We start from the raw sequence: 13,953 nt of genomic DNA, 5'->3' as shown, positions 1-13,953 counted from the left end.
TTGCACATGCATTTTCGTGCGTCTTTATTAATTTTCAATATATTTCTATTAAAAGAAATATATTAGAACCTAAAAGTATTAACTTTACTGTCATTAATTAACTTAAAGCATTAAATGTAATACACGACATCAAAGAACAAAACACATCGTTAGTCATTTCCCGCAGGTCACTTTTGACTAGCATCGGCACAGCCTTCGTCAGTTTTACTTTGTTCCTATTCGTATCACTTTATTCATTTAGCTATACTATTGGTGTTTTTTTGGTGGTATGGCTCATTTTGGTTTAACTTGACTGAATTATTGGCTCTTGAGACAATTGAGCACTTCAACGATACGTATGAAGAGAAACTTACTCATTATTCATGCTCTCGCTTTGTGTGCTGTGTTTTAGTGGATCTTAGTGTTTGATGATTTTTGACTTACATATATGCACTAATACTATTTTTTATGTTACTCAACCAATGACTCAAAAAAGGGAATTGCACGTTTCGTGGAAATTCTAAACGTGATGAAATACAGATTGCCAAACAACAGAAGTTTTCCTGTTAAAATTCTCAATAATTGCAGTAAACGGATTGACACTGATAACGTAAGCTTAGATTACAGTTCGAGTATAAAAACTGTTACACTGCACTTGGAAAAACATTCAGTGCCAATATTCAATTCAATAAACTAACAGACACAATCCACGACATCAGCTAAAAATGAAATCCTCAATCATCTGCTGTATGCTGGCGACAGTATTACTCAGCCTGTGTGTTTTCAGCGCAGACGCCGGCTTACGCAAACCCAAGAAGCTCACACCAGAATTGGAAGCGAAATTCGAGGTCTTGACTGCTTGGATCGCCTATCGTCTCAACTTGAAACACGCCAAGGAAGCTTGTATTGGGGAATATGGTTACTCGGATGAGCTCGCCACAAATCTGGTCAAAATAAAAGTTGCAAACCCGACGGATCAACAAAAGTGCTACGTGAATTGTCTCTACAATAAATTGGTATTCTACAAGGACGATGCTATCAACAAACAGGCCATGAAGGAGTCGTTGTATGAAATTGTGGGTGAACAACGCTTGCTGAATATTGTGAATGGTTGTCTCAATGCTGGCGGCACAAATGCCTGTGATAAGGTGTACAAGTTCCATGCTTGTGCCTCACCGGAATTCGATAAAGTACGCGGTGACATTTTCTTGCCCGATGAATAGATAATTTACTCCAATTTAAACTATTGTAGATTTCTTTTTTAAATTAGTTTATTTAAGATTTTGTGTTGAATATAATTTATAAATGTTTTGGAAAAATAATAAACTTTTTTGAAATTAAAAAAAAACATTTAGCTTATTTTTTATTCGACTATGTATGCTAGAAAGACATTTTAAAATCCACTCAACTATATTAATATATATTTGATTATATATTCATAACACGAATCATTTTCATTTTGTCTTTAATAAATCTGCTGTAAAAAATATTTTATCGCCCCCGGGTGGGCTCGAACCACCAACCTTTCGGTTAACAGCCGAACGCGCTAGCCAATTGCGCCACGGAGGCGATGCTACCATCTCTTTTCAATATACGTAATCAGCTGACCATTAAAGCTTTAAGAAATTTATTTCTCATAGAATAGCTAGCTTTAAGCTTTATGGATGTTATAATTAAGTAAATATTAGTTTGAACTTTAAAGCCACTGGGACTGTATTTATTTTTAGTGTTGTATTTAGAAAAACACTTTAAGCTTAGTCTCGATTGAGGATGAAAATAAAGTTGATCGTGCGTGACTCGGGGCAGTAAAGAATATATATTATATTATTCATATTCTTAATGGAAGGGTATTTGGACTCTGAAGTGGAAAGTAAATTCAATTTTAATCTATTCTAAATTGATCACTTTTTTATCTGTATTGTCATTTCATATTCGATTTTCATAAGTTTCTTAAGAAGGATGAACAACTGATATCAAATATTTCTATTATTGTAATGGCATTATTCCCAGATAGGATTGCCAGACACATGATGCGCGTGATAAACAGCTCTTCAGACATAGTTGTATAATTAGTGTTTCAATATATTTTTATAACAAATTAGCAACTTCTTTGATTTTTTTTATTACAATTTTCCATTAATACTTAGTATATTAAAGAATTATGGACAAATACATAACATTATGTTAAGTACCGCAATCAACCTCCAACCTTTTTTTTTTAAGTTATCGAAACCAAATAATCGCTCAAAGTATTATTTGTCATTCTAGCGATTTATATTCTAAGAGGATATTGAAATTAAACTTACATACATTAATTAAACTTAGAGACATAAACTTTTATAAAATCAAAGTTGTATCTACTATTTGAAACGCAATCCCAACTATATACTCGTATTAAAGCAATACCGATTGCCGTATCTTGGTGTCGCTAGGATTGCAATTACTCTCGTTAATGAAAACCAATAGAAAATATAATCTACTAGGTCGACGTGGTCACATTTAATCCTCCATTAAGTGACATAGTGTGAAGACTCATATAAGGAAACGCGAAATACCTGGCTGTGTTTTGGCGCGCTCTTGGACTTATTCCAAGAACAATTTCCTATATATTGGTAATTAAGGTCGATTTACCATACAAAATAAAAATCCACATTAATTTTTAATTTAATTTTAATCGACTTGAAAATGAAATGCAACTCTACGACAAAGACGTACTATATACGTTCTTTGTCTGCGATTGGCTGAAATTTTTGATAAAAAAAGCTACGGTAGATGTCGCTTTTAAAATGGCAATCAGCTGATGAAACTTACCAACTTCGTATGAAAAGCAAAAACAAAAATGTATAACAGCTGTTCAGTTATCGAGTAGCCGACAGTATAAAAGGCAAAAAAGGGTTTCTAAAAATAAAAATTGTGCAATTAATTTGGCTGCCTAAAAACGCTATAAGAGTACTTAATTACAGAACCTTACAAAGATAAAAAAAATCGTTTTAAAATTAATCTATCCTTATTTATTAGATAAAATAATACATGAGGGCAAAATTTTGTGTGAATAAAAGATATCTTATATTATAAAAATATATTTAAAAACTCTGCCATTAGATACCATTGAATTGTGAACAAGGTGACCATAGTGAACCGATATTTCAATATTAACAATAAAATTGCCAATGATCTACTTTGAAATATAATGGATTTTTCGTTTAAAAAAAGGATTCCCAACTGTCTTTTTTTTTAATGAGAAATTAATATACCATATTAGATCTCGTATTATTGTCAACCACTGGCTGTAGGAAGCAGTACTTTTTAATGATCTAAAACATGACTCCAGAACATAGAGTGATTCTACATTTAAAACTCATTTGATTATACAACTCGTATAAAGATTACAATTGTTTATGTTTCGACATTTAAAAAAAATATTGGGTTTTAATTTAATTTCCTTAAATTACAGAGAAATCAAATATAGAAATATTAGCACATATGTATTTCAAGCTAATCTAAAATTATAAAGAAATCGAATTTACAGCAGTTTTTAGAATTAATTCGTCAAAATTGAAATGGACAACTGATAAGCGTGAGATTTTCATATATTTGAATTATTTTCATCGAAGCTTGATAATCATAATACTCACATTTACTACACATGAGTATGAACATCTGTTGATATTTCACAATTTATTACAACGAATGTTGAAATAGTTTATATTTTAGGAATTGCAATGCATTAAATTAAATAGTTCCTGATAATTCGACAATGTGCTATGCACTCAACTAAAAAATAAATATTAACAAGAATTGACTTCGATTACAACGCTTTCGTCACAACCAAGCACGAATGGGGTGTGTAACCGTCACTAACTGATAAGATTATTAGTATATAAAGACCCACACTGCAACCAGCAAAGTATTCAGTGTCAATACACATTACAGTAAACTACTAAATTAAATGTACTAAGCCAAGCTTAAAAGTTTAAAATGAAATACTCAATCATCTGCTGCATTCTGGCGACAGTATTACTCAGCCTGTGCGTTTTCAGCGCAGACGCCGGTTTACGCAAACCCAAGAAGCTCACACCAGAATTGGAAGCGAAATTCGAGGTATTGACTGCTTGGATCGCCTATCGTCTCAATTTGAAACACGCCAAGGAAGCTTGTGTTGGAGAATATGGTTACTCGGATGAACTGGCCACCAATCTTGTCAAAATAAAGGTGGCGAACCCGACCGATCAGCAAAAGTGCTATGTGAACTGTCTCTACAATAAATTGGTATTCTACAAGGACGATGCTATCAACAAACAGGCGATGAAAGAGTCGCTGTACGAAATTGTGGGTGAACAACGCTTGATGAATATTGTGAATGGTTGCCTCAATGCTGGCGGCACAAATGCCTGTGATAAGGTCTACAAGTTCCATGCGTGTGCCTCACCGGAATTCGATAAAGTACGCGGTGACATTTTCTTGCCTGATGAATAGGAAACTCGCAAAAGTGAGCTGGAAACGATTCGTAGGAGAGATGAAAGTACTCAATACCATAATTTGTTCTTATATAATGTTATAAATATTTTAGTCTAATTAAATATAATAAAAATCAACTACAAAAGTCGAATGAATTTTGTTTTCAACCCCAAGTTCATATAGTCTTTGTTATACTATAAAATCTCTCAAGATATTAAAGCCACTCCACAAAATTGGCGGACAAATTTGGAAACCTTCTAACATTGAAGTCTTATACGCCAAGAGCTTGTTCATAAATGACAAAGTCTCTTCAATAAATTCATATCAAAAATTCTACACAACAAAGCAAAAGTTACTGTGTCTAAGCGTGCAGTACCGACTAATTACAATTTATTTGACATATGAATCCTGTCACCTACACCTCCTCAGTACCTCAACCCACACAGTTTACCACAAAGAACGTGAACGCCGGAAAAGCCTCCGCAAAGACTGCTCACATAAAGCAGCATCATTTGACATTTACCGTCAAAAGCTGGCAGCGCGGCAAGAACCGAGCAATGAGAGGGATGTATAATAAAAGAGAAGAAAAGAAAGGAAATGCGTCCAGACATTGTGTATCGTTTAACCAACGCTCCCAATGTCTAGCCAACAGCAATGTGAGTGTCAAGTAGTAAGTTTTTGGCTGACTGCCTTAGTGTGTCACTTAAATATTATTGTGACTATCTCTCTCTCTGGGCTGGCAGCAGTAATGTAGAGAGTGAAATCGGAGTAATCAGTGTGCTAAGAAGAAATGTCAGTTCCGAAATGAAATAGACACTGTTGGGTCGGTAGGACACATATAAATATGTGAAGAGGAGTTGTGGCGTTTACGGCAGCAGCTGTGAAGGGTCGTCACGCTTTTGGCCACCAACTTGCTGTTGTATGTTTTATGGCAATATCGTGTATCATTAACGTTAATAAGACAGGCGAAGCTTAACCGAATTGTTTATTGTTGGTGACCCCACAACAGCCAAAACAAACTACAATGACTTCGCGGCATTTCGCAGACCGACACAAGCGCGGTTGGTTGGCATTCTCGAGTTGAATACACCGAGAATGCCATTTTCAGCTGCTACGCGCTGCATATCGCTTTCATTGTCACGACTCGAATGTGTAGTCGGTGAGTTTTTGCAGTCTTTTCCGAGTAGGTTTACGCTGTCTGTTGGTATTTGCATCCACGTCGATGTTTTTTTGGTTGAAACGTGTTGTGGGATTTGATTAGGGTAGGATGTATCAGAGGCATTCGTCGGAGGTTGCAGTTCAGGTTTCCAAAGGAGTGAAAATATGCGGATGACGGCACATAGTTTCCGGTTTTTTATTTGATTGCCACACCCAATGTAGTAGGAGTATGCTTTGCGGCGGGAGTTTTACAGTGGGCTACTAAAAATTCTGAATCTGAATTGTTATAAAGAAAGAGAACAAGAGATTCGCTAAAAAATATATCCCGATAGTCATAGAAGATATGAATGCGAAACAATTTTTAGTGTACAATTTAGTACAATTTTATTTTGAGTAGATTACGTAATAACTCATTTTGACTAAGGGAGCTTTCTATGAGAAAAAGCTCTTCCATTACCATATTTGTCTCAGGTTTCAATAAATTCCATACAAAAGCTCTGTGTATTCAATTAGAATCAGGAATATTTCTTGCTTTTAAACAATTTACTCTACAAATTGTATCATTTTTTTTTCGAAAATTAGTTTAGCTACTTTTAAAATGTCAAAAAAAGCTCCTGAAAAGCTCAAAAATCATTAATGTTTTTATATTTTTGATAACTAATATGTTTTAAGCATATTTTCATAAAAGCTTCCAAAAAGCTCGCAAAAGCTTTGAAAGCTTCAAAAGCTCCGAAAGCTTATAAAGTTCAAAAAGCTCGTTAAAACTAAAAATAAAAAAAGTATAAAATTTTTCACAATTCTTAAACACTGTTTGTTATCCCAAACATACGTGTCTTTATAGATATAAGCACGGGGGCGTTTCAACGGCGCTTAATGAATTGAATGAATAGTAATGTGGACTACGCGTGCTGGCCTAACAGAAAGACTAGACGCCTGCTTCATTGACCGCTGGCATTAGATACCCTACAACTCATTATTCAACTTCTTCACTCACCTTACTCATCCCCCTCCTACTTCACTCACACTATACTTCCGTTAGGCGATTTCTGATTGTGTCCGCCTTGCTGGAATGTGTCCCCTATTTTATTTCCGGCTGACACGGTTATTTTGATTCAGTAATTTATTTTTCTCGACTCCTTTTCTTTGCTATTTACGTCAAGCGAGCGTAAACTGATTTGCCCTTGTTGTTGCTTATTATGCTGGTAGTTGAGGAACGCTTGTCCGTTCGTTAGTTAAACAGCAGGAGTTTAATTGTCTTTAGTGCTGTCGGCAGTATTAGACGTGCAAGCTGCAAAAGAGTATCAGAAGGTATTATTTTTCGTTCCCTCATACTTGCCACGAACTATACCCGCACAAGACATATTTCAATGTTTTTCCATCGGTTTTTTCAGTTTTTTTGTTTGATATCGGGCTGCTGTTGTCCTTAGGATGCTGGACATTCATTACTATTGCCTTAATACAGGTTCCGCGCTGCTTTCATACAACTACAGCGTCTGCTTTGTGGCTCCACTCTTTTTGCTTACGTCGCATTTTCTCTCTACTCTACTCTTTGTCAAGCTCTTCGACGCTTTGTTGGAATTAAGCCTGAATACCGTGCAAATTCCTTCATTGATAATGGCCGAAAACGAACACCGAAGCTGTGATAGCGTTGGCAGTAGCCAGTCGCTAGTAAACCAGACATTGGGTGGCATGCGACAAATCGTTAAAAATTCCGTCTGTCTAAGCTAATTATGTCTCCAGCAAATTGTGTCGGAGAATTTGCATAAATTAGCAAGAAATGAAGGCAAAAAATGGTAGCACGAAGGTTGCAGTTCTGTAGTTAATTTTTGTATTCTTTACGGGTTTCTTTTGTCGCATGCTTAAATTGGTAGTATTTGAAAAGGCTTAGCGATTGGTCTGCAAACTTCAAAAAGAATTCGAAAGTAAATAAATAACACAAAAGGATTAATTGATGAGAAGCGAATTTTTTCGATGATTTTGTTGTATTTCAGTTGGTGGGAGCTGTTATTCGGCTGTTTCCAATGTCCAGAAGTCTTACTTGAGTTTCAAAAGGAGATATGTATATATATTTATGTAAATGATCTGGTATAGAATTCCAATGTCCAGTAGTCTTATTCGAGATGCAAGGGAGTATATACAAGTATTTTTGGAAACGATTTTGCGTAGGATACAGTCTAAAGTATCTACTTTATGTAAAAATTGTGTGTTTCTATATATGAAATCCGACTGATGGAGATTCTCTTTAGTATTTTGATGTGCATGAAAAGAAAGTATCGAATTTGATCGATTCTAGTAAGAAAGTATAACCTGTGTATGGTTAATTGGTTATAGTGCCGTCTAGGATCTAGAATACTGAGGAAGGAACTGATAACTCTCGATAAATGAGCTGTCGATTAATTCGTTATTCTTGTTTTGGTAACTGTGTCTTAGTGTTTTATGAGAATATTGCTTCCTTGTTCAATACGGAGTCTCTGGAACGTTTCTTTCGCGTACTGCTCCTGAAGTGCTGGAGAGCCCTGATCGTCCCACTTGAATCTTATGGAACATCTTTCTTAGGTCCTGTTTTATCACACCGGACTTTATAAATCAATAATTTGTGTGGAGGTTTCTAATAGTTTCAATAACATGAAGTAATTCAACTCCTACCATGACCAAAGTTTACTTAATATTTATTTTAAAGATTCTGGGCTTCATGTGTGTATGCAATAGGTATTCCTCTAAGATAAAATTACGTTAGGTCAGGTTATAAGACCGACCCTCAAAATGAAGATCACACTTGGACTACTAAGAACATCCTGAGGATGGTTTTAAAGTTAAAAGTTCCGTAGTTCAAAGGAGTCTTCAAGTCTTTCATTTCAGTAGCATGGTTTTATTCACAATTTTTGTTAGTAATCAGCCTCTTTGAAGAAGCATTTTCGTCCTGAAACACGAGACTTCATTTTTCCGTTCACCAATAGTTTCTTGATTTTTGTTGTTCTGATTTTACATCTCACCACACATCGCTTCAAATAACAACTGCTCCTTAATTGAACAACACAACACAATAGTAAAGAGGGAGAAATTATAATAATTGGAAAAACATGCAGTCGGGTGACTTACGAAAATCCCCAAACAGCGAAAAGGCCAAACCGAAAACTCTTCGAAGAAGTGTAGCCAGAATATCTTAATTATTCGTAATGAACATTTTAATGACATTACGTGCATTACATTTAAAACGGGCATTTTTCGTAGCTGATTTTCGCTGGTCACACCAAGAGCACACAACAACAACACATGCACACATACACACAATCAAGTACGAAGGAATAAAGCCGCCGTCGTCAGTGACTTAATTCCATTAGCCGCTCATTGACTTTTAATGTGGCTTTTATAAGTTCATTTAACAATGTTTGTTGCCGTTGTTGTTGTTAATTTCTTTGTTTCCTATTCGCGTGAATGTTGATCATTTCTGGTTTCGCCGTAGTTTCTTTTTGTTGTTGTTGCTATTTGCAGTTATTTTGGTGGGTAATTATGTGACAATGTGGCTTAAAAGTTTTCACTATAATTCATATAAAGTAGCGACCGAATTTCGTGCGGACATTTGCAAATGAAGCGTGAAATTGAGAAATAAAGAAAGAGAACTCTAAATGAAAAGAGTTTTTGTAAGTTTAGCTTATGTTGCAAGTTGGCTTATTATGGTTTTGGCGTTCTGCCATAGATTAACTTGGGCAGTCATTTACTCTACTTGGGCAAAAAAGTTTATTGAGAAACAATAATAACGCTTGCTAAGGCTTGATATTATTTCTTCTCAGTGAAGCCTTAAGGATTATGACTTTTTGAGGTTCAGAAAATATCCTATATATAATGAACAACCTAGAGAACTGGGAATATTAGATGAGAAACTGTGAACTTTAGAAATGAAATCAAGATCTGATCTAATTGTGAATTCAATGATATTTCAACTAGCAGCAAATAACCATTGAACTTTTTCATGAACGGAGCGATCCGAAGTGGGGTATACTCCCGCTTGTTTTCTTTGAATTACATTTGGCCTGCCAGCTGTAATGTGTTTCAATTCAAGAGCTTTCAATCACCGGAGCTCATTTATTACATCACTAGTTATCTACCTTAACGTCAAAGCGGTTGTCAGATCTTCATTAAGGACTTTCTCATAGTAAGTTAGGTATCTCTCTCTCTCTGTTATGCGCCAAACAAGTCGATCTTCTCTTCCCTGTTGAAGAGAACTATTTGTGGCGCTTTCGTTCTAGTTTTGTTTAAATTAATTGAATTAAGTTGAACCAGGTTAGCAAACTCTTAGGAGGACTTTCTGGTCAATCGCAGCTATCGAGAACTCCTCCGAGAAAGTCGTAACTCTGGGCACCATTTAGGTTAGGTAAGGTTCGAAGAATGTTCCCTAAAATGAAACCCACTTAGACTATTAGGGACAATCTTTTGTGATGCCAAAAAAGTGTCAATTCGCGAGGATGCCCAGAAAAGTGAGATCCAAGGAACTTTTGCCTAGATCTCGGAAAGGCGGGGGATTCCATAAGTAAATGTTGTGCAGATTCTTTCTCATCCCCCTCCAAGCAGCTTTCGCAACTAGCATCCGGTAAAATGTTTAGTTTGACAGTGCGAATCCCGATGGGACAATGGTTACTTGGAACTCTTATGACTAGCGAAAGATTACCCTTACTGAGGTCGAAGAGTTCTCTTGACTTTTTGAGATTTACTTTGGGCCAAAAGGATCCAGCGGCAGAACAGATTTATATGACACATGCTTTAAGCAGAATGACGTTGAGTCTTCGTACGATATCTTTATGGAAAATAAGACCTCTCCAAAATTTTAAATTAATTTTTTTTTGGAACTATTTTTTCATCAATAAAAGTGCATATCAAAATCAACTCAAGGCTCAAGTTTGATTTAAGCTTAAGCTTTATTACCACTTCAATTACATTTGTCGGAATTTGACGGAAAATTTCGAATTTCATTTTCAAAAATCTCACTTTGTCCACACGCCTTTGGAAACTATCAACCATTTCGGAATTATTATTTCGTTTTTGCAATGCATTTTGTAATTAAATATTGCAAGCTGACCTAACACCATGCACAACTATTTGCAAATATGTGTATACTGGTGTGCAACAGTCGCATGAAAACATCTGTAGCGATCTCGAACTGTTTCCCCAAAGTGAATCTGCGGTTGATTGGAAATGTTGCAAACACCAAAACCTACAAACATATGTCAGTACAAATGTATGCATGTGTTGCTTGTGAGATTTGTTTCTATTACAACAATTTAGTCAATTTATTTGATGCAACTGTGTAACAACAACAACAACAAAAAGCAACACATATGTGTTTATTACTTACACCCACATGGTGTTAGTTACACTTGCTGTTGTTGGTTTCTCTGCAGTTTTGCTGCCACACTTCCGTGTTTTTTGTTGTTGTGTACTATACTTTCTTTTTTGTGCTATTTCTTATTTGTTTTGTGGAATTTTTTAATAAACGTAAGTGAATGAAATGTAACGCCGTATGCCAAGCGCCAAATGCTTTTGAGTGCTGTGTTTCGTATGTATGTTTGGTTGTTTGTGTTTGTGTATTGAGTGGCCGCTTCCTGCTGTACATTTGTCGTTTTTTTGTATTTGTTGATTATTTTTGTTTGTTTATTTGCTAGCTCGTGTGATATTCGCGGAAATGTAAGTGGCCAGTGATTTTCACACCCAGTTTTCCATTACGTTTACACTTTGATTTCCCGTTATTTGCTTTTCCGTTGCCTTTCACTGCTTTACTCTATTAAATTGACTGCGATAGCATGTTCCTTGGTTGGCTGTACAACTTGCTGCTTTGTCCTCCTTGATGCTTCTCTTGATATGTAGACTTCTGTGGTTTCTTTTGCCCTTTATTATATCTAATTTGATTTGATTTTTTTCATCTTATTCAAATGATAGTTGATATTCTTCATAATATGTTGACTAAATGTATATGGATTTCTAAAATTACAATCAGTAAGGTCAAAACCTTTTTTATTTTAAAGTGATGCGCACGACTTGTTCTAAGTAGCATCTCTAAGTTCCAGGATTTTTTTTTTTGAAGAGGACATTTTTATCGTCTCAAGCAGAGAACCGTCTCATATGTGCTCGTATTTCAAATATGAAGATGATGAGAGACTTAGTTAAAATTACTTTATTTTTATACTCTCGCAACAAAAGTTGCCAAGAGAGTATTATAGTTTTGTTCACATAACGGTTGTTTGTAAGTTATAAAACTAAACGAGTTAGATATAGGGTTGTATATATCAAAATGATCAGGAGGAGGAGTTGAAATCCGGATGTCTGTCTGTCCGTCCGTCCGTCTTGGAACACATATTCTTTGGCACTCTGAGGAGGTTGCTTTCGAATATGGGCAAAATCGGACCATTGCCACGGAAGTGGGCGTAGCCCCGCCCCCAAATCGGTTATTTGTCTATATCTCGCAAACCAATAAAGCTATATAAACCAAACTGTCTGCAGTCGGTTCCCTACGTACCCCACCACACACCATGAAAATGGTTAAAATCGGATAATAACCACGCCCACCTCCCATACAAAGGTTAGGTTGAAAATTACCAAAAGTGAGTTAAATCACTAACGAAAAACGTCAGAAACACTAAATTTCACAAAAATAATAGCAGAAGGAGCTGCACTGAGATTTTTTCTATAAAATGGAAAATGGGCGTGGCATCGCCCACTTATCTCAGGAACTACTCAACCGATTCGAATGAAATTCGGTATATAATATTTTCTTGACACCCTGATGACACGTGTGGAAAATGGACAAAATCGGTTCACAGCCACGACAACTTCCCATATAACTCAATTTTGAATTCCATCTTATTCCTTCACTTTATAATATATACATAAGGTACCAATGAAGATGGCGAAATAAAACTTTACACAAATACTGTATATGATCTGTGGCATCACTTGTGAAAAAATTATCGAAATCGGACTATAACTTTTCAATGCCCCGGATATCACTTTTCACCGAAAATTTCGGTAAATCTCTTAGGTGTCTTAATTTAATTCAGGGGAAATATTTTTCTTCTAAAAGTGTGTGTCTGTACCAGAAAAGCTTAAAATCGGGTCATAACTTCCCTTATATATGAATATATGAGAATACCTAATTATAGGATTTTCAAAAATACTATGAGCTTAATAGCCTATAAATCGGTTAATATGTGAATGTATTTATGCCGAATATATGGGTCAAATTGTGTGTTTTCTTAATAAAGATATAGCAATAAATAGCGAGAGTATAAAATATTACTTGTTACTTACCTAACTTGTTTTTTTTTTTTTAATTTTGAAACCCACCTAACTCTTTCTGTAAATCTCATCAAGGGTAACTAAGGTTAACCTTGGAATGATCTCTGCGAAAGCTTCGGCATATTTCATCTGCTTTGTTACTAGTTTTTATTTTACTTAATAGATCTTAATCATTCATCTTGTTTTATAAATCTTCCACCAAAAAAAATATTGCCTTCAGAAAAGATGTTTCGATAAATTATTTATCCACCTTGTTTTGTAAGAATATTCGTCGATTGAGATCTTAATTCCTATGTTTAATAGAATGGACTAGATCTCGAAGATCATCTATCTCATTAAAACAGATATTATTCTTCCCATAATTCCATATCTGTTTAAAAATGGTATAAAAAAATTGTTATTTAAAGATCCCTAAGTCATTGGGGCCTAGATAATCGTATCCATTGAGTTCTTAACTACTAAACGGGTTTTAAATATATACAAGGTTATCTAACGGCTAACTAACGTTAGTTACTGATCGAAAGAGGATTCGTAACTACAAACCGGAAGCTTGTTGATACCAAATATATGTGTAGAGAGTCAGAAATGGTTGGAGAAAGTCAACTCGATGATGTACTGAGTACTAGTGGTCTATTCTAGAGTGCAATGAGAGCTGTATGAATGTGTGAATAGAAACATAGTTCATTTTGAAACCGACTACTAACAGAACCGTTAGCTTTTGTACAGCTTTAAAGCTTGATTTGTCTTTTATGAGTTCTGAAGTTAAAAAACAGCAAAAAATTCAGCAGAGAATTCACTGCAGTACGACCTGCTCACCCTACTCACCGAAACCACGAAGAATAATTTAGCATTTTATTGGAATTTTATCAAATATTTTCCACAACATTTACACAAGTAATTCAACCAGAAATTTCATTATAAATACTTGTGAAAAAACTGATTACTTTCTAGCTGGGAAATTATCGCAAAACAAATCAGTAACGTTTCGATGTTTTTCAGCTCTCTCTCAAAAAAAGAAAAAAGTAGAAAATGTTAAATTAAAAACAAAAAAGTATGTTGCAATAACATTGC

The 13,953-nt window shown here is 35.2% G+C and overlaps 2 protein-coding genes and 1 non-coding gene across 3 annotated transcripts; 2 read left to right on the top strand and 1 right to left on the bottom strand.

Annotated features, from left to right (window-relative positions):
- The first annotated feature begins 592 nt into the window (after nucleotides 1-592).
- On the top strand, nucleotides 593-1,329 carry LOC114803859 (general odorant-binding protein 56a-like). Its single transcript, XM_029039606.2, has one exon. It carries the CDS (start codon nucleotides 705-707, stop codon nucleotides 1,200-1,202), a length of 498 nt encoding a protein of 165 aa, XP_028895439.2. The 5' UTR covers nucleotides 593-704; the 3' UTR covers nucleotides 1,203-1,329.
- Nucleotides 1,330-1,474: 145 nt separating this feature from the next.
- On the bottom strand, nucleotides 1,475-1,548 carry Trnan-guu (transfer RNA asparagine (anticodon GUU)). Its single transcript has one exon. It is a non-coding gene; the product is annotated as a tRNA-Asn (tRNA).
- A 2,319-nt stretch (nucleotides 1,549-3,867) lies between these two features.
- Obp56a_4 (general odorant-binding protein 56a) lies at nucleotides 3,868-4,588 on the top strand. Its single transcript, XM_011182536.3, has one exon. The coding sequence runs from the start codon at nucleotides 3,958-3,960 to the stop codon at nucleotides 4,453-4,455; it is 498 nt and encodes a 165-aa protein (XP_011180838.1). The 5' UTR covers nucleotides 3,868-3,957; the 3' UTR covers nucleotides 4,456-4,588.
- The last annotated feature ends 9,365 nt before the right edge of the window (nucleotides 4,589-13,953 follow it).

This window comes from Zeugodacus cucurbitae, chromosome 6, assembly GCF_028554725.1.
Source record: "Zeugodacus cucurbitae isolate PBARC_wt_2022May chromosome 6, idZeuCucr1.2, whole genome shotgun sequence".
Taxonomy (NCBI): domain Eukaryota; kingdom Metazoa; phylum Arthropoda; class Insecta; order Diptera; family Tephritidae; genus Zeugodacus; species Zeugodacus cucurbitae.
Note: the sequence above shows the minus strand (reverse complement) of the source record. Positions and strands in the feature narration are given on the sequence as shown.

What these genes read in the sequence shown, in the direction of transcription:
- LOC114803859 (XM_029039606.2), top strand. Translation starts at nt 705, where the DNA reads ATGAAATCCTCAATCATCTGCTGTATGCTGGCGACAGTATTACTCAGC.
- Obp56a_4 (XM_011182536.3), top strand. Translation starts at nt 3,958, where the DNA reads ATGAAATACTCAATCATCTGCTGCATTCTGGCGACAGTATTACTCAGC.